A 20,404-nucleotide genomic window follows, 5' to 3' on the forward strand; every position below is an offset into this window, starting at 1 on the left:
AGGGTTAAAAAAAAAAAAAAAAAAAAGCAGGAATCACTACTGATACCTATGTGTACATCATGTTGCCACCAACCAAATTTGGAGATGTAGAAGATACAGGCAGAAGACAGAAGCAGAAGACAGAAATTTGAAATATCTGTTGGGTGCTATTTTGATAGCAACAATAATAAAAGCAGTTATCATTGCTACCACTGCCAGTTACCTACCATGAGCTAAGTCCTTATTAAGTGTTTTATATGCAGTATTTTATATAAGCCTCATATTTGTCAGCATTTCCCTTGTGCATATAGGGAAGGTGAAGTACTGAAAAGTTTGGTAATTTGCCGCAGGTCACATTGCTAGTGAGTGAGTGACCAAGCCAACATTTATACCCCAGCAGCCTGGATCTAAATTTCATGTTTCAGATACAACTTAGAGGGCCCAGAACAATAATTTTATACAACAAAAAGAGAAAAGGACAGAACATGATACACTGATACCAAAATAAAGAGGTCTGGGGAAACTAAAACCACCATCAGAATGAACTTGTCTAACAACAATTTTATCTAAACCAGGACTGGTTCCAACCTTGATTGAGATTCATAGGAATTTTTGTCAAGCCTGAATCTCTGGAGTATTCCTTGTCAGGTTGTCTAACCTTGGGCAGGTTGCTCAATCCCAACCCTTGTTTAGTCACATCTTGACACTGTGCTTCATAATCACTAAACTCCCTTTCATTTCTAAACTTCTGATATTCACAAGAAAGAAACTTGCTGAAAATCCTTATGTAGCAATAATTTGCAAGTTCAGAGACGGAGCCTCATAGTGTAGTACAGATTTATAATGATCAAGAAAGCAAAAGGGTTATTGTCCTAAAGGTAGAATGTTCTTATACCAATATTTACATTGAAGGAAACATAAAACAAAACTTTTCCTCTTTGTCATCTGATGTAAGACAATTACATAAGTTACAACCTTTAAAAGCTCAAGAAATGAACCAAACATTTTAGAAGGAAGCTTATTCTACTAAATCTGAACATTTCTCAAACAACCAGGCAACCATCCAGGACCTTGAGAGACCTTCACAAGGAAATTAACATGTTCTTCTTTAGGGCCAACTCAAGTTTATATACTTATAAACCTGTTCTTTGGGCCGCAACACTTGCTGATGATAATGTGATCATTTCATGTATTCATCCTCTTAGCTCTAAGTGTCTCAAAACATTTATTTTACCAACAAAAATCCTATTCCTTCACTCACCAACATATTTTCATACCTATGAGTAACATCTTACAAAGAAGGGAAAACCACCTTCTTCATATTTACCCTGTGCCTGTGGCTATTCATATTACAACTAACGATTGATAAAAATGACTTGAGCTTTGGCTATAAAATTACTCCATGTGATTCTTTAAATCTTAGCTAATTTTAAAGTCCATGTCATATGATCTCTATAGGCCAACATGGTAATTTATTAATAAATCCTTCTAGGGAGATTTGTTGTTTTCCTGAGATCAGACAGTCAGGACGAAACCCATGTGTGTGTTTTTAACACTGCTTTGTAATATCTATGTTAGTGTCTCAACGTACCAGAACATGAGCAACCAGGACAATCCTTTGTCAGATGCTTCTATGGACCTCCAGGATATAGACAAACTCACTGTAGTGTTACTGGCATATTAATTGCCAAGAGAGCAGTAAAAAAATTGAAAAGCTTTATTTGAAAGAATTATTTCAAAAAGCCACTTGTTCTAGATTAAACATAAAGGATATTTTTAATAAACAGTTAGCTGCTCATTAATAATAAAGATAAAGGATGCTGTTCATTCTTAATTTTTATGATATTCTTTCATGATTTCTCTGTGGCACTGCAATGGTGGTGGCTTTCAAACAGATGAATGTGAGAGGCAAATTCTCTGAAACAAATTTCAGCTTTGTACCTGTTCGTAACAGATATTTTAGTCTTCAGCTCATATCCTTTTGTAAGCTCAAAGAAATACATGCATACTATATTCATGTAAGAAACCACATTACAATAATATCTGAGTCCCTCTTGATGTCTAATAAATGTCATTACAAAAAGCACAGCTCTTATAGGGAAAAAAGCATCTTTTTTGCTGTATGGGCTGAGTCCTTAAGGGTCATTAAAATACACAGAAATTCTGTCATTTTCTTCCAATGTAAGGTTTCACTATGATTAGCATGAGAATGGCCTAGCATATAAAATGAGAGGTCTCATGGAATGTCAGGACTACATAAGGTTCAAAGATCACTCACCCAAAATTTTCAAATTGCCCCTGGTTGCGCACCACTGACCTATGTGGATAATTTTGATATCTTGACACAGGACACCCTATTCAAGATATTGAGGAGTGAGAGCACAACCCTTCTCTCTCTCCATGAAAGGTATAAAGAAAGAAAAGAAAAATACATACTCTTTCTTAATCTTGAGAAAACTTACCACATAGAATTAAGTAGGAATAATCACCCTTAAAGCTTCCTTCCAACTTCCTGAATAAACATCATAAACTGTTTTACAATGAAGTTGAATAAGCAGTGACAATACTGGAATGTCTCACATTCTTACACTGAAATAAATTTTGAAATACTAATGATGAAAGCACCATTATCACCACAATGTTACAGTTCATTTTAGCATTTGAGTTCCTCAGATACATGGAGTCTGGTATTCTATAAGGCAAAATTAATAAATATTTAAGAAAGAACATGAGAATACAAAACTAATGTATTGAGAATTCTAGTTAAGATCTCTTATGATTTCACGATACAAAGACCCAGGCAGCCTAGTTTAAGTAAAAAGGAGAATACAGGAAAAAGATAAAGGGAATATCACAGACCCCAAGGCAAAAAGTGGGGTACAATTTCACAGTGTACTAGAATTATAATAAAGTGGAAAGTCATGAGAAATTCAGACAATACCCTCCTTTATTCTGGAACTACATGAACTATCTTCCCTACTTCTATGTGTATACCAATTTCATTCCTCTCTATATAAGTGAACTGACTAATTGTGTAGATATGGGGTCAGAAATAGTTACTCAGGTACTAAAACATGTCCTCCCTACTCCAGTGCCTCCAATCAATTATCAGAATCCTGTGTCACAATATGCAAATTTTCAGGGAGAAAATCTAATATGGTCAGTTTAAGCCAACTGTCCATTGATAGTTCAAATACTTATAGCCAGCCATATAATAGGGTCATATTGTATAGAAATGAACACAAATGGATATCACTCTCAATACATGGGAAAGTTCTCAGAGGGAAAAACAGCATAAGCTAAAAAAAAAAAAAGATAGATGACAGAACGGCAAACTGCTTAGGATGCTGACTCTAGCACAACATGAATGTCAAGACTGTCCCTGCCAGTTACTATGTGACCTTGGACAAGTTAGTTAGTCCTCTCTGTGTCACAATTTCCACATCTGTAAAATAAAAATAATCAGAGTACTTATTTCTTAGGGCTGTTTTGTGCATAAATCTCATATAATATTGAGCACAGTGAAAATGGTAAATGTCCAATGAATGTTATCTATTACTAAAACCATCACACCAAGTGTAGTAGGAAAATAAGACCCTCTTTCCCCAAATATGACAATGTCTTAACACTCAGAATCTGTATATGTTAAGTTACATGGCAAAGGGAAATTAAGGTTGGAGATGGAATTAAGATTACTAGTGAGTTTACATTAAACAATCCTGGATTATGTGGATGAGTCCTTAAGAGTAGAACAGGAACTCAGAAGAAAGGGACAGCGATATGACACTGGAAGTAAAGTCAGAGAAATGCTACATTGCTGGCTTTGAAGACTGAAAAACAGGGGCTATGAGCCAAGGAATATGAGCAACCTCTAAGAAGTGTCAACAGCAAAGAAACAGACCCTATCCAGAGTCTACAGAAAGAAATGTAGCCCAGCTGATGGCTTGATTTGAGCTCACTGAGTCCCAGGGCAGACTTTTGACCTACAGAATTGTAACATAATAAATTTGTGTTATTTAAGCTGATAAATTTGTGGTAACTTGTTATGGCAGCAAAGGAAAACTAATAAACTGAGATTGTTAAATCTTATTCAAATATTGTTCAATGATCACCATGATTATAATATTTCAAGTAATAATAATTCATAACAATAATTCCTGATGTGTTAAAAAAAAAAAAATTCAGGCACAGTGGCTCACACCTGTAATCCCAGTGCTTTGGAAGGGCAAAGTGGGAGGATTGCCTGAGGCCAAGAGTTCAAGACTAGCCTGGATGTATCAGTTCATTTTCATTCTGTTGATAAAGACATACCCAAGACTGGGAAGAAAAAGACGTTTAATGGACTTAATAGTTCCGTATGGCTGGGGAGGTCTCATAATCATGGCAGAAGGCAAGGAGAAGCAAGTCACATCTTACATGGATGGCAGCAGGCAAAGAAAGAGAGAACTTGTTCAGGGGAGCTCCTCTTTTTAAAACCATCAGATCTCGTGAGACTTATTCACTGTCATGAGACCAACACAGGAAAGACCTACCCCATGATTCAATTACTTCCCACCAGGTCCCTCCTACAACATGTGGGAATTCAAGATGAGATTTGGGTGGGGTCATAGTCAAGCCATATCACTGGGCAACATAGAAAGAACTCATTTCTACAAAAAAAAAAAAAAATGAAAAAAATATTTTAACAGGTGTGCGGTCACACAGCTGTAGACCCAGCTACTTGAGAGGCTGAGGCAGAAAAAAATCACTTGAGCCTAGGCATTCATGGTTGCAATGAGCTATGACTGCCTGTACACTCCAGACTGGGTGACAGAGTAAGACCCTGTATGTAAGAAAATAGTGATAATAAAAATAAAATTGTAACCTTATCAATGTAAGCTCTCACAGAACTAGCCATGAGGTTTGTTTCTCTTCAGTGCTCACCCCTCCAATTTCCACTGGGTGCTTCCTTTCCTTTTCACCACCTCACTCAGCACACAGTATCTTCCCACTGCACCCTGGCTTTTTTCCCCTCTTAACCCCACTAGATGAGAATGGGCACCTGTCCTTGGGACTACTTCAATTTCCTAGTCCAACACACTTCCTTCTATACCTAATCCCTTCAGAACCATGTTTATATCTAATGTATAGTTAACCAACCAATCCATACACCCATATTCCTGAATATTCTGCATTTAACAGCATTTTCCAGAGGAAACAGTCTTACAAGAAAGCAATAATGGTCAATGCACAAACATAGGGAGTGCCATCACAATCAGTATGAAGAGTACTCCCCAGGACTGTGCAGTGTGCACACAGCTAAATGTGGTTTCCCTGCAAGTGAGACATAGCGGGAGTCTGTCCATGCCAACAGGGAAACAGTTTGAATTGCCAGCAGTCATTTTGGCCTTCACCAAATGAAATGGCCACGGCAGCCACTCTGTCTGCATACAGGGCTGGATTGAAGAGTTAGTCAGCGGTGAGTTGCACCTAAAGAGCTCACTGACACAAAACCACTGAGAGAGTGTACATCCTCTCCTGGCAGATCTTCTGAGACCTTGAGATAATCATAGGTAAGACAGAAAGCTTCTTCCTGAAGTCATAGATGTTCCATTATTATCCTAAGTAGCAACCTAAAACACTTCTTGAAAATTCTAAACTACTAACACAGCTTTAAAGAAAGAAAAGGGAAAGAACCAACCTGCATGAGGACAAAAACAAAGATTGTCTATTTTTCCCAGACTAAAAAATAAAGCCTAGAAAGGAAATTTTCAAAAAATGAATAAATAAACCAATTTCTCAGAAGAATTAGCTCTTTTAGTGCCAACAAATCGCACTTAGCTCATTCTATAAATAAATTTGTGTAAGAGAATAGACTTTTTACATGTACAAAGACTCTCATTATTTCTTTTCAAAAGACATTTAGAAGGCACAATGTTCAAAGAACAATAGGGAGAAAAAAACAGCAACATAAATTTCAACACAGATGAAAATAAAACTGTTAGTTCTCTTTCAAGATACTAGCCAAAATTTTATCATCATCTGAGAAGCCAATCTTATAGGATCAACAGATCCTTTCAGTTTATTAAAACTGGGAAAAATATATTAGCTTTAGAACCCAATAAGAGAGCCACATAGTATATCTGTGGTATTCAACAAAGAGTGCATACACACTGACATTGAGATAAGTAAGTATCCAAGATCCAAAGGAAACAGTGAGACCTTCCAAGGCAAGAGCAACAAAGAAATAACAATAACATTAGTGATGAAAATAGAAATTAACACAAAGTAAAAAATCATGAGTGCCTTAGCTTGATTCAGAAACAGTAGGAGCAGAGTAGAACTAAAAAAGATTTAAGGGGCTCACAATCTGCAGTGAGGCAGTAGCAGGTGATGGTTTGTCTTCTCAGAGTAACCAGGGCAAAGAATGACATCTGAGATGGAGAATAAAGTCAAGCTCGTAGCCAAAATCCAGGACATGAGTGGGGGGCTTTCCACCTCCTGAGGGGAACCTCGAATCAAGCCTTGCTTAAGAAATTAACTTAAATAAAAGCAAAAGGCCTATATAGGACCAACACAGCTTTGTTAGCAAGAATAAATTAAGCCACTCAGTAGATCTGCAATATCTTTAATATCAGCTAGGGCAGGGATACAAAATGTCATAGAAAAGCCTGGTTTCCAAGCTAGTGGCTTGGTGATGCCAGTGAGCGAAAAGCCAAGATCCTTAGACAGAGAGAGTACAGAGGAAAGAAGGAGGGAGAGAGAGCAAAAAAAAAAAAAAGAGAGAGAGAGAGAGAATAACAACAACAAAATCTGCCTTAAGATGAGACTGCCTAAGCTCAGGAAGATGTACTATTTTGGCTAGTGCTAAAAAGATGACAAAATTAGCAACTTAAATGTAAATTTGCCCCAGATGAAATCAATGTCTAAAATTAAAGTATCACAAAGACTTTGAAGAGGGGCGGAGCAAGATGGCCGAATAGGAACAACTCCAGTCTCCAACTCCCAGCGCGAGCGACACAGAAGACCGGTGATTTCTGCATTTTCAACTGAGGTACTGGGGTCATCTCACTAGGGAGTGCCGGACAATCGGTGCTGGTCAGCTGCTGCAGCCTGACCAGCGAGAGCTGAAGCAGGGCGAGGCATCGCCTCACCTGGAAGCGCAAGGGGGAAGGGGATCCGTTTTCCTAGCCAGGGGAACTGAGACACACAACACCTGGAAAATCGGGTAACTCCCACCCCAATACTGCGCTGTAAGCATACAGGCATTCCAGGAGAATATATCCCACACCTGGCCGGGAGGGTCCCACGCCCACGAAGCCTCCCTCACTGCTAACACAGCAGTCTGCCGCGATCTATCCGCAAGGCAGCAGCGAGGCTGGGGGAGGGGCGCCCGCCATTGCTGAGGCTTAAGTAGGTAAACAAAGCCGCTGGGAAGCTCGAACTGGGTGGAGCTCACAGCAGCTCAAGGAAGCCTGCCTGTCTCTGTAGTCTCCACCTCTGGGGACAGCGCACAGCTGAAGACCAACAGGGGAAGTAGCGGGAGCCGGTGCAGACGCGAACGACTCTGTCTGACAGCTTTGGGGAGAGCCGCGGATCTCCCAACGCGGAGGTTGAGATCTGAGAACGGACAGACTGCCTGCTCAGGTGTGTCCCTGACCCCTGAGTAGCCTAGCTGGGAGAAATCCCCCACTAGGGGCAGTCTGACACCCCACACCTCACAGGGTGGAGTACACCCCTGAGAGGACACTTCCAAAGGAAGAATCAGACAGGTACACTCGCTGTTCAGCAATATTCTATCTTCGGCAACCTCTGCTGCTGATACCCAGGCAAACAGGGTCTGGAGTGGACCTCAAGCAATCTCCAACAGACCAACAGAGAGTCCTTCTGACTGTCAGAAGGAAAACTATCAAACAGGAAGGACACCTATACCAAAACCCCATCAGTTCGTCACCACCATCAAAGACCAGAGACAGATAAAACCACAAAGATGGGGAAGAAGCAGGGCAGAAAAGCTGGAAATTCAAAAAATAAGAGCGCATCTCCCCCTGCAAAGGAGCGCAGCCCATCACCAGCAACGGATCAAAGCTGGTCAGAGAATGACTTGGACGAGAGGAGAGAAGAAGGCTTCAGTCCATCAAACTTATCAGAGCTAAAGGAGGAATTACGTACCCAGCGCAAAGAAACTAAAAATCTTGAAAAAAGAGTGGAAGAATTGACAGCTAGACTCATTAATGCAGAGAAGATCATAAACGAAATGACAGAGATGAAAACCATGACACGAGAAATACGTGACAAATGCACAAGCTTCAGTAACCGACTCGATCAACTGGAAGAAAGAGTATCAGCGATTGAAGATCAAATGAATGAAATGAAGCGAGAAGAGAAACCAAAAGAAAAAAGAAGAAAAAGAAATGAGCAAAGCCTGCAAGAAGTATGGGATTACGTAAAAAGACCAAATCTACGTCTGATTGGGGTGCCTGAAAGTGAGGGGGAAAATGGAACCAAGTTGGAAAACACTCTTCAGGATATCATCCAGGAGAACTTCCCCAACCTAGTAGGGCAGGCCAACATTCAAATTCAGGAAATACAGAGAACGCCACAAAGATACTCCTCCAGAAGAGCAACTCCAAGACACATAATTGCCAGATTCACCAAAGTTGAAATGAAGGAAAAAATCTTAAGGGCAGCCAGAGAGAAAGGTCGGGTCACCCACAAAGGGAAGCCCATCAGACTAACAGCAGATCTCTCGGCAGAAACTCTACAAGCCAGAAGAGAGTGGGGGCCAATATTCAACGTTCTTAAAGAAAAGAATTTTAAACCCAGAATTTCATATCCAGCCAAACTAAGTTTCATAAGTGAAGGAGAAATAAAATCCTTTACAGATAAGCAAATGCTTAGAGATTTTGTCACCACCAGGCCTGCCTTACAAGAGACCCTGAAGGAAGCCCTAAACATGGAAAGGAACAACCGGTACCAGCCATCGCAAAAACTTGGCAAAATGTAAAGACCATCGAGGCTAGGAAGAAACTGCATCAACTAACGAGCAAAATAACCAGTTAATATCATAATGGCAGGATCAAGTTCACACATAACAATATTAACCTTAAATGTTAATGGACTAAATGCTCCAATTAAAAGACACAGACTGGCAAACTGGATAAAGAGTCAAGACCCATCAGTCTGCTGTATTCAGGAGACCCATCTCACATGCAGAGACATACATAGGCTCAAAATAAAGGGATGGAGGAAGATCTACCAAGCAAATGGAGAACAAAAAAAAGCAGGGGTTGCAATCCTAGTCTCTGATAAAACAGACTTTAAACCATCAAAGATCAAAAGAGACAAAGAAGGCCATTACATAATGGTAAAGGGATCAATTCAACAGGAAGAGCTAACTCTCCTAAATATATATGCACCCAATACAGGAGCACCCAGATTCATAAAGCAAGTCCTTAGAGACTTACAAAGAGACTTAGACTCCCATACAATAATAATGGGGGACTTCAACACTCCGCTGTCAACATTAGACAGATCAACGAGACAGAAAGTTAACAAGGATATCCAGGAATTGAACTCATCTCTGCACCAAGCGGACCTAATAGACATCTATAGAACTCTCCACCCCAAATCAACAGAATATACATTCTTCTCAGCACCACATCGCACTTATTCCAAAATTGACCACATAATTGGAAGTAAAGTACTCCTCAGCAAATGTAAAAGAACAGAAATTATAACAAACTGTCTCTCAGACCACAGTGCAATCAAACTAGAACTCAGGACTAAGAAACTCAATCAAAACCGCTCAACTACATGGAAACTGAACAACCTGCTCCTGAATGACTACTGGGTACATAACGAAATGAAAGCGGAAATAAAGATGTTCTTTGAAACCAATGAGAACAAAGATACAACATACCAGAATCTCTGGGACACATTTAAAGCAGTGTGTAGAGGGAAATTTATAGCACTAAATGCCCACAAGAGAAAGCAGGAAAGATCTAAAATTGACACTCTAACATCACAATTAAAAGAACTAGAGAGGCAAGAGCAATCACATTCAAAAGCTAGCAGAAGGCAAGAAATAACTAAGATCAGAGCAGAACTGAAGGAGATAGAGACACAAAAAACCCTCCAAAAAATCAATGAATCCAGGAGTTGGTTTTTTGAAAAGATCAACAAAATTGACAGACCGCTAGCAAGGCTAATAAAGAAAAAAAGAGAGAGGAATCAAATAGATGCAATAAAAAATGATAAAGGGGATATCACCACTGACCCCACAGAAATACAAACTACCATCAGAGAATACTATAAACGCCTCTACGCAAATCAACTAGAAAATCTAGAAGAAATGGATAATTTCCTGGACACTTACACTCTCCCAAGGATAAACCAGGAAGAAGTTGAATCCCTGAATAGACCAATAGCAGGCTCTGAAATTGAGGCAACAATTAATAGCCTACCCACCAAAAAAAGTCCAGGACCAGATGGATTCACAGCTGAATTCTACCAGAGGTACAAGGAGGAGCTGGTACCATTCCTTCTGAAACTATTCCAATCAATAGAAAAAGAGGGAATCCTCCCTAACTCATTTTATGAGGCCAACATCATCCTGATACCAAAGCCTGGCAGAGACACAACAAAAAAAGAGAATTTTAGACCAATATCCCTGATGAACATTGATGCAAAAATACTCAATAAAATACTGGCAAACCGGATTCAGCAGCACATCAAAAAGCTTATCCACCATGATCAAGTGGGCTTCATCCCTGGGATGCAAGGCTGGTTCAACATTCGCAAATCAATAAACGTAATCCAGCATATAAACAGAACCAAAGACAAGAACCACATGATTGTCTCAATAGATGCAGAAAAGGCTTTTGACAAAATTCAACAGCCCTTCATGCTAAAAACGCTCAATAAATTCGGTATTGATGGAACGTACCTCAAAATAATAAGAGCTATTTATGACAAACCCACAGCTAATATCATACTGAATGGGCAAAAACTGGAAAAATTCCCTTTGAAAACTGGCACAAGACAGGGATGCCCTCTCTCACCACTCCTATTCAACATAGTGTTGGAAGTTCTGGCTAGGGCAATCAGGCAAGAGAAAGAAATCAAGGGTATCCAGATAGGAAAAGAAGAAGTTAAATTGTCCCTGTTTGCAGATGACATGATTGTATATTTAGAAAACCCCATCGTCTCAGCCCAAAATCTCCTTAAGCTGATAAGCAACTTCAGCAAAGTCTCAGGATACAAAATTAATGTGCAAAAATCACAAGCATTCTTATACACCAGCAACAGACAAGCAGAGAGCCAAATCAGGAATGAACTTCCATTCACAATTGCTTCAAAGAGAATAAAATACCTAGGAATCCAGCTTACAAGGGATGTAAAGGACCTCTTCAAGGAGAACTACAAACCACTGCTCAGTGAAATCAAAGAGGACACAAACAAATGGAAGAACATACCATGCTCATGGATAGGAAGAATCAATATCGTGAAAATGGCCATACTCCCCAAGGTTATTTATAGATTCAATGCCATCCCCATCAAGCTACCAATGACTTTCTTCACGGAATTGGAAAAAACTGCTTTAAAGTTCATATGGAACCAAAAAAGAGCCCGCATTGCCAAGACAATCCTAAGTCAAAAGGACAAAGCTGGAGGCGTCACGCTACCTGACTTCAAACTATACTACAAGGCTACAGTAACCAAAACAGCATGGTACTGGTACCAAAACAGAGATATAGACCAATGGAACAGAACAGAGTCCTCAGAAATAATACCGCACATCTACAGCCATCTGATCTTTGACAAACCTGAGAGAAACAAGAAATGGGGAAAGGATTCCCTATTTAATAAATGGTGCTGGGAAAATTGGCTAGCCATAAGTAGAAAGCTGAAACTGGATCCTTTCCTTACCCCTTATACGAAGATTAATTCAAGATGGATTAGAGACTTAAATGTTAGACCTAATACCATAAAAACCCTAGAAGAAAATCTAGGTAGTACCATTCAGGACATAGGCATGGGCAAGGACTTCATGTCTAAAACACCAAAAGCAACGGCAGCAAAAGCCATAATTGACAAATGGGATCTAATTAAACTAAAGAGCTTTTGCACAGCAAAAGAAACTACCATCAGAGTGAACAGGCAACCTACAGAATGGGAGAAAATTTTTGCAACCTACTCATCTGACAAAGGGCTAATATCCAGAATCTACAAAGAACTCAAACAAATATACGAGAAAAAAACAAACAACCCCATCAAAAAGTGGGGAAAGGATATGAACAGACATTTCTCAAAAGAAGATATTCATACAGCCAACAGACACATGAAAAAATGCTCATCATCACTGGCCATCAGAGAAATGCAAATCAAAACCACAATGAGATACCATCTCACACCAGTTAGAATGGCAATCATTAAGAAGTCAGGAAACAACAGGTGTTGGAGAGGATGTGGAGAAATAGGAACACTTTTACACTGTTGGTGGGATTGTAAACTAGTTCAACCATTATGGAAAACAGTATGGCAATTCCTCAAGGATCTAGAACTAGATGTACCATATGACCCAGCCATCCCACTACTGGGTATATACCCAAAGGATTATAAATTAGTCTACTACAAAGACACATGTACACGTATGTTTATTGCGGCACTATTCACAATAGCAAAGACTTGGAATCAACCCAAATGTCCATCTGTGACAGACTGGATTAAGAAAATGTGGCACATATACACCATGGAATACTATGCAGCCATAAAAAAGGATGAGTTTGCGTCCTTTGTAGGGACATGGATGCAGCTGGAAACCATCATTCTTAGCAAACTATCACAAGAAGAGAAAACCAAACACCGCATGTTCTCACTCATAGGTGGGAACTGAACAATGAGATCACTTGGACTCGGGAAGGGGAACATCATGCACTGGGGTCTATCATGGGGAGGGGGGAGGGGGGAGGAGGGAGGGATTGCATTGGGGAGTTATACATGATATAAATGATGAATTGATGGGTGCTGACGAGTTGATGGGTGCAGCACACCAACATGGCATAAGTATACATATGTAACAAACCTGCACGTTATGCACATGTACCCTAGAACTTAAAGTATAATAAAAAAAAAAAAAAAAAAAAAAAAAAAAAAAAAAAAAAAAAAGACTTTGAAATAGAATAAATTATGAAATAATACATTAAATCAGAATAAGAAATTAATCGTCATTAATATAAAATATTATAATGCAGAAATAAATCTGGCCCATAAACAAATAGATAATTAGTAAAAGAGAAAGAGAGGCAAAAATAACTGGACCCCAGAAATAAAATACATATGGTTTGAAAGACTACACGAGACTCTTACACATATTGAATATGTAAAAGGTCATAAAGGAAATCTCAATGGTTTTAAAAAGAAAATGATGGGCGATATTATCTACAACCATCTGATCTTTGACAAACCTGACACAAGCAAGCAATGGGGAAAGGATTCCCTATTTAATAAACGGTGCTGGGAAAACTGGCTAGCCATATGCAGAAAACTGAAATTGGACCTCTTCCTTACACCTTATGCAAAAATTAACTCAAGATGGATTAAAGACTTAAACGTAAAACCTAAAACTATAAAAATTCTCGAAGAAAACATAGGCAATACCATTCAGGACACAGGCATGGGCAAAGACTTCATGTCTAAAACACCAAAAGTAGTGTCAACGAAAGACAAAATTGACAAATGGGATCTAATCAAAATAAAGAGCTTCCACATAGCAAATGAAACTGTCATCAGAGTGAACAGGCAACCTACAGAATGGAAGAAAATTTTTGCAATCTATCCATCTGACAAAGGGCTAATATGCAAAATCTACAAAGAACTTAAACAAATTTACCCCACAAAAACCCCATCAAAAAGTGGGCAAAGTATATGAACAAACACTTCTCAAAAGAAGACATTTATAGAGCCAATAGACATATGATAAAAAGCTCATCATCACTGGTCATTAGAGAAATGCAGATCAAAACCACAATGAGATACCATCTCATGCCAGTTAGAATGGTGATCACTAAAAAGTCAGGAAACAACAGATGTTGGAGAGGATGTGGAGCAACAGGAACACTTTTACACTATTGGTGGAAGTGTAAATTAGTTCAACCATGTGGAAGACAGTGTGGAGATTCTTCAAGGATCTAGAACTAGAAATACCATTTGACCCAGCGATCCCATTACTGGATATACACCCAAAGGATTACAAATAATTCTACAATAAAGACACATGCACATGTATGTTTATTCCAGCGCTATTCACAATAACAAAGACTTGGAACCAACCTAAATGTCCATCAATGATAGACTGGATAAAGAAAACATGGCATATATACACCATGGAATACTACGCAGCCATAAAAAAGGATGAGTTCATGTCCTTTGCAGGGACATGGGTGAAGCTGGAAACTATCATTATCAGCAAACTATCACAAGCACAGAAAACCAAACACCGCATGTTCTCACTCATAAGTGGGAGTTGAACAATGAGAACACATGGACACAGGGAGGGGAACATCACACCCTGGGGCCTGTTGGGGGTTGAGGGGCAAAGGGAGGGATAGCATTAGGAGAAATACCTAATGAAGGTGATGGGTTGATGGGTGCAGCAAACCACCATGGCATGTATATACCTATGTAACTAAACGGCATGTTCTGTACATGTACCCCAGAACTTATAGTGACAACAAAAAAAGAAATGCTGAAAAAATCAAAAATAAATAAAAGGAAAATGTGTATCATATCGATCACATTATCTTACTAAAATACAATTAAATTAGAAATCAGCAATAAGAACATTTAAAGAAAGAGACCTGAAGAGTTTTTTTTTTTTATAATCTCATGTTTTATTTAAGCATATTATCATTTATTCATATCTGTTCAAGGGTAACCAATCTATTTTTAAATAATTCCTCCTTATAGAATTCCACTTCATTCTAATTGCCCAATCATGCTCAATATCAGTGAGGTGTCTTCCTTCAAATCACAAAAAGTAAGATTCCTTTTCAATGTGCTTTTCAGCTCTGGGTATTATAGTTCAAGTCAGATCTACTTCAAAGGAAGCCGATTGTGATTCGTCTTTCATGTGGGAATTTGAATGGTTTTCTAAGTCAGAAAATACTTTGCACTAATGGGAAATGGCTAGATGCATGGTTCTATATTATTTTTATTTATCTCCTACAGAATGTGTTCAAACTTTGCTTCCTTCAATATTACGTTCTGAACAAAAATGCAAAATTAATGCACCGAATTTAGTTTCTTATAATATTTATAATTGTGGCTATTTTTATAGAGTAGCAGCCATTTATATAAAAAGTGAAAATATATGCAATTATTCAGATATTTTGGTAAGAGTTTTAAACTCAATCACAATGCACTATAGAAAAAAATAAAATTCTGCATGTCAATACTTGTGAGTTACAGTTCCTGGAAATATTTGTTTCTGCTTAGAATGTAGAATATTTCAAAAAACCATCGCTTTTACTCAACAATAAAAACAAACTGGATAAGCTACAAAAATCAGAGTTGTTTTAAACTTTTCAAATTGCTGAAGATTCACACACAATAAAAATAACCTAAACAAAATAAGTTCCAGAAAGACAGCCCTGGCTAGGAGAGAAGAGACCTATATCTGTTATCATCCTAAAGGGTCAGCAGAAAGAAGAGGAATCTCCCTTCGATGGGGATCAAAAGAAACCAGATGAGCTTTTAACAGATTTTTAATAGTCACTTATGTGCTAGTGTGATCGATTGGAATAAACAGGAGGTCAATCAAGCCCAGGAATGAGTCTTTACCCACTGACCTTCACTGAGTGCCGGGGGTAGAGATGAAGGATGGAGCCAGATAGGACTGCCAAGAGAGATCCCTCTGAGGCACACTGGACGTTCTCCCAGTACAAGGAGGTAGCTCCTGAAGGCTGAGGTGGAACAGAAACACTGCTAGAGCTCTCTCAGGGTACACTGAGCCCTCTCAAAATGCATGGCAACCCACAGTGTGTGTGCAGGGCAGGAGAACTGAAAAAATTCTGCTCAAACAGAAGCAGGTTTCTCTGAGTATACGGCAGCAGCTGCTACCAGCTGGGGATAGAGCAAGAAAGTAGAGGGAGATCACCCCATGGCATCACAGGCCTTCCACAAGTGCACTTCAGGAGTCCTCTAAAGGCTGGGGGCAAGGAAGTATAGGAGAGAGAGAGAGATCTCCAGAGGCATAGACAGTTGAAAGAAGGACTGGAGAGCAGGGATTACTCCCTAACAACCCAAGAAACTGGTAGACAACATAGAGGGCAAAGAAATGTTCACAGCTCAGCAAGCCGGAACCTGGACTGTATAACGAAGACATTTCCAGAGTTTCGCAAGTACTCAGATCCCAAGTCTTTCTGAAGGGGAAGTACTGTCCTCACCTTCAAACTATTTAAAGACAGTGGTAAACTGAACTAAATTAAAACTGTAACGAAGCCCAGAACCAGCTGAACTGTAGATAGCATTAGTTCAGCCCCTACACTAGTGGCCTGGCAGAAGGATTGCACCTTATTCCAGAAGTAAATATTATTTACTTCTGTCTCTCCTGATTTTGCCTACAATCTGGCATAAAATCAAAAGAAATGAGATATACATGGAAGTAAGAAAATGTAAACCCTAGTTTAAAAGACAAAAGTCAATGGATACAAACTCAAATATAGCACAGATATTAGAATTATAAGACTGAGGCTTTAAAATTGGTTTAATAAATATGTGTACAACATACTGGGGTTTTAGCAGCAATATCAAAATCATCTTTTAAAAGACAAAAAGAAGAGTTACTAGGAGCACAATACATTAAAAATGAAGAATCCATCAAATGTACTTATTAGCACATTGGATACAGCAGAAAAAAGGATAATAGAATTTGAACACAGGCAATAGAATTATCAAAACTGAAATGCAAACAGAAAATTGAGTAAACAAAATTGAACAAAGCATCCAAGATCTCTAGAACAGTATCAGATGGTCTTACATGTCTGTAATTAGCATTCCAGAAGGAAGAGAAGAAAGAAATGAGACAGAAGAAAATGCTCCAAGAGTTAATTGCCAAAAATGTCCCAAACTATATTGACAATATCGATGCATGAATTCAAGAAGCTCTGAAAACTCCAAGCAGAATGAACACAAAGAAAACCACATTTAAGCACATCACACTCAAATTGCTGAAAACCATAAAGAAAGAAAAAAAATCTTAAAAGCAGTCAAATAGAAAACAAGTCACATTATGTAGAGATTTTTTTAATGTCTAAAAATACAGCTGACTTCTCATTAGATACAATGGATGCTACAAGTTAAGATATGACATTTTTAACATGCTGAAAAGGAAAAAAAAAAAACCTTTCACATTAGAATCTTCTATTTAGTGATTTTATTCTTAAAAAATGAAAGTGAAATAAAGACACTTTCTGGCTGATAAAAGCATAGTTTTCCTTCAGTAAACATTATAAAAAATGCTAAAATAAGTAAATTGTGTTAAAATGATCAGAGATCCTTAGAACATTTGGGAAGAAAGTAAAATCATGAATTAACAATAGCCTTTGATAAGCTAAGAATTTACATTATGACATATAGTGTAATCAATAAGACTAGAATAAAAAAGTTTAAAACTTCCCAAATGTTAAAGAGAAAATGAAATAATGAAAAAACACTGACTTCAAAAGAAAGGAAAAAGGAAGATGAAGGACAAGAACAAACTAAACAAAGCAGTAGAGTGGTATATTTAAATTCTAACATACTAGTAATCATTTGACATATAAAGCAACTTAATAATTCAAGTAAAAGATAAAATGAAAAATTAGATAACTAAGAACAAGACCATATTACATGTGGTTTGAGATAGATTTGTCTAAAACAAGAAAACTAGAAAATAAAGGATGCAAATATACATTCCATGCCCAAGCTAACAACAAGAAGGTTGGAAAATCTGTATTGGACAAAGTAGACTTTAATAAGTATTACTAGAGATGAAAGGTGATGCTACACAGTAACAAAACATTCAAATACTTTCTGCATTCACCCCAAATTGAAACTACTTACTGAATTGCTTTGAAATCCATTTACAGCTTGGAGCTCTCCCAAGGACAGCCTTCCCCATTTCAAAAACTTGAACAAAAGTTCCACAATTACATCAAATATCCACTTAGTGTTCATATTTCTCTAAATATTCAAAATTATTTAAAAATTGGCTTATTTTGATAGGAACCAAAGTCCATAATTCGGCTGATTGTGGTATCTCTAAACTGCCTTCAATATATTGCTTCTTTTTCTCTTTACTTTTCTACTTTCATTTTATTTATTAAGGATATAAGGCTCTTTGTTTTATAGAAATCCCTCATTCTAGATATTGCTGATTGCCATGGTGCTGTGTAACACATTCCTCTGTCCTGTATTTCCTGTAAACCTTTGATTAAATTTGATTTAATTTGAAAGTTTATATGAATCAGGTTAAAATTTTTGGCAAGAATATTTCATACTAAGAACACATGCACACAGGGGAATCAACTCATACTGGAGCCTGCCAGAGGGCAGGGGTTTGGGGAGAGAAAGGATCAGGAAGAATAGCTAATGGTTGCTGGGCTTAATACCTGGGTGATGGGATGATCTGTGCAGCAAACCACCATGGCACACGTTTACCTATGGAACACACCTGCACATCCTGCACATGTACTCCAGAACTTAAAACAGAAGTTGGAAATAAAATAAAAAAGAATCTTTCATAGATGATTATATGAATTATATCAGGAAAACCACATTATATTACCTGGTTGGTCTCTTGGTGATAGTATCAGGGCTGATGATCTTTGTCAAGTTCCATTACTTCATTAGGAGGCTGTAAAATGGTGATATTTTAATTAAATTTGATATTAGTTTTGTACCAATTGCACAAATAAATTGCCTGTCTATGGGGCACTGATCAGAATACATCAAAGTATTATGTTCCTAAAAGGAATACTCTATATCCCCCTCCTCAGTTAATTTGAGTGTTTAGTGTGTTACTGGAGGGTCTCCTAAACCCTAAAGACATGGCAAAGAACAAGAGTCTAAGGTTCCTGTTATAGTGATCATGGCACTCTAACAAGGAAAAAAGACAATAAATCAGAAAATAAATAAATTAATTAATTTCTGATTATCTTAAGCAGAGTGAGAAAAATTGACTAGGTTAAGTGAGAGTGACCAGCACAAGAATGATCTTTAAGAAAAGTGATCCTGTCTTCTCTACTATATTCTCTGACAATGTACTAATCTCCAAAAGCCTATATGTAAGACTGTGGGTACAGAATGGAAAATATGGTCTTGGGACAGAAAGAAGCCATATAAAAATGAAGTGATGAGTTCAGTTACAGAATAAAAAAAAAGGAAGAAGGAGTTTCTTAATACCTTATCTCTTAAATTTTTCCTGATATTTATTATCAGAACATTTTTTAAGAATAGTGATTTTCTAATTCATCTTTTTGAAACTCCTGAATCCATCCTGATTTTAAAATATTGAAATGTACAGAAGTGATGGTTTGGACAATTACAAGCTCCCCATCTGGGTAATTAGAGCAAAGTATTTTGAAAAATTTAACAAGCTTTTAAAAATCAAATTTATTTTTTTCCTATGGACAAGTCTTGTGATAAGAGATTAACTCCCGCCTTCTGCGCGGTCACGCCGAGCCAGCGCCTGGGCCTGGAACAGGGCCGTAGTCCCCCAGCTTCACCCACCACCTCTCTACCATGGACCCCCGCAAAGTGAACGAGCTTCGGGCCTTTGTGAAAATGTGTAAGCAGGATCCGAGCGTTCTGCACACCGAGGAAATGCGCTTCCTGAGAGAGTGGGTAGAGAGCATGGGGGGTAAAGTACCACCTGCTACTCAGAAAGCTAAATCAGAAGAAAATACCAAGGAAGAAAAACCTGATAGTAAGAAGGTGGAGGAAGACTTAAAGGCAGACGAACCATCAAGTGAGGAAAGTGATCTAGAAATTGATAAAGAAGGTGTGATTGAACCAGACACTGATTCTCCTCAAGAAATGGGAGATGAAAATGCAGAGATAACGGAGGAGATGATGGATCAGGCAAATGATAAAAAAGTGGCTGCTATTGAATTTAATCTTTGACCCACTATATGAAAGGAGCAGATGACACAAGTGTTCAGGAATATTATAGTCTTTCACAATAAATATTCTCAGAATGTAGCTATAGGAGACAATAAAACAAGTTTGCTGAATGGTGAAATAAATTCTATTTTTAAATAGATGCATTAAATGTATTTGAAACACCTTTTTAAAATTTCGAATTGTTTATTTTTATGATATAATAGCTTTTTTTCAAGTCAAATAATAGCCAGAGATCACATGTAGACACATATGATGAATAAGGCATTTTATGGAAGACTGG

At 38.0% G+C, this 20,404-nt stretch overlaps 1 protein-coding gene across 1 annotated transcript; it reads left to right on the plus strand.

Moving 5' to 3' along the window:
* Positions 1 to 19,667: 19,667 nt before the first annotated feature.
* Positions 19,668 to 20,124, plus strand: LOC104662508 (hsc70-interacting protein). The gene has a single exon (XM_030940158.1). It carries the CDS (start codon positions 19,744 to 19,746, stop codon positions 20,122 to 20,124), a length of 381 nt encoding a protein of 126 aa, XP_030796018.1. The 5' UTR covers positions 19,668 to 19,743.
* Positions 20,125 to 20,404: the final 280 nt, after the last annotated feature.

This window comes from Rhinopithecus roxellana, chromosome 11 (assembly GCF_007565055.1).
Source record: "Rhinopithecus roxellana isolate Shanxi Qingling chromosome 11, ASM756505v1, whole genome shotgun sequence".
Classification (NCBI taxonomy): Eukaryota; Metazoa; Chordata; class Mammalia; order Primates; family Cercopithecidae; genus Rhinopithecus; species Rhinopithecus roxellana.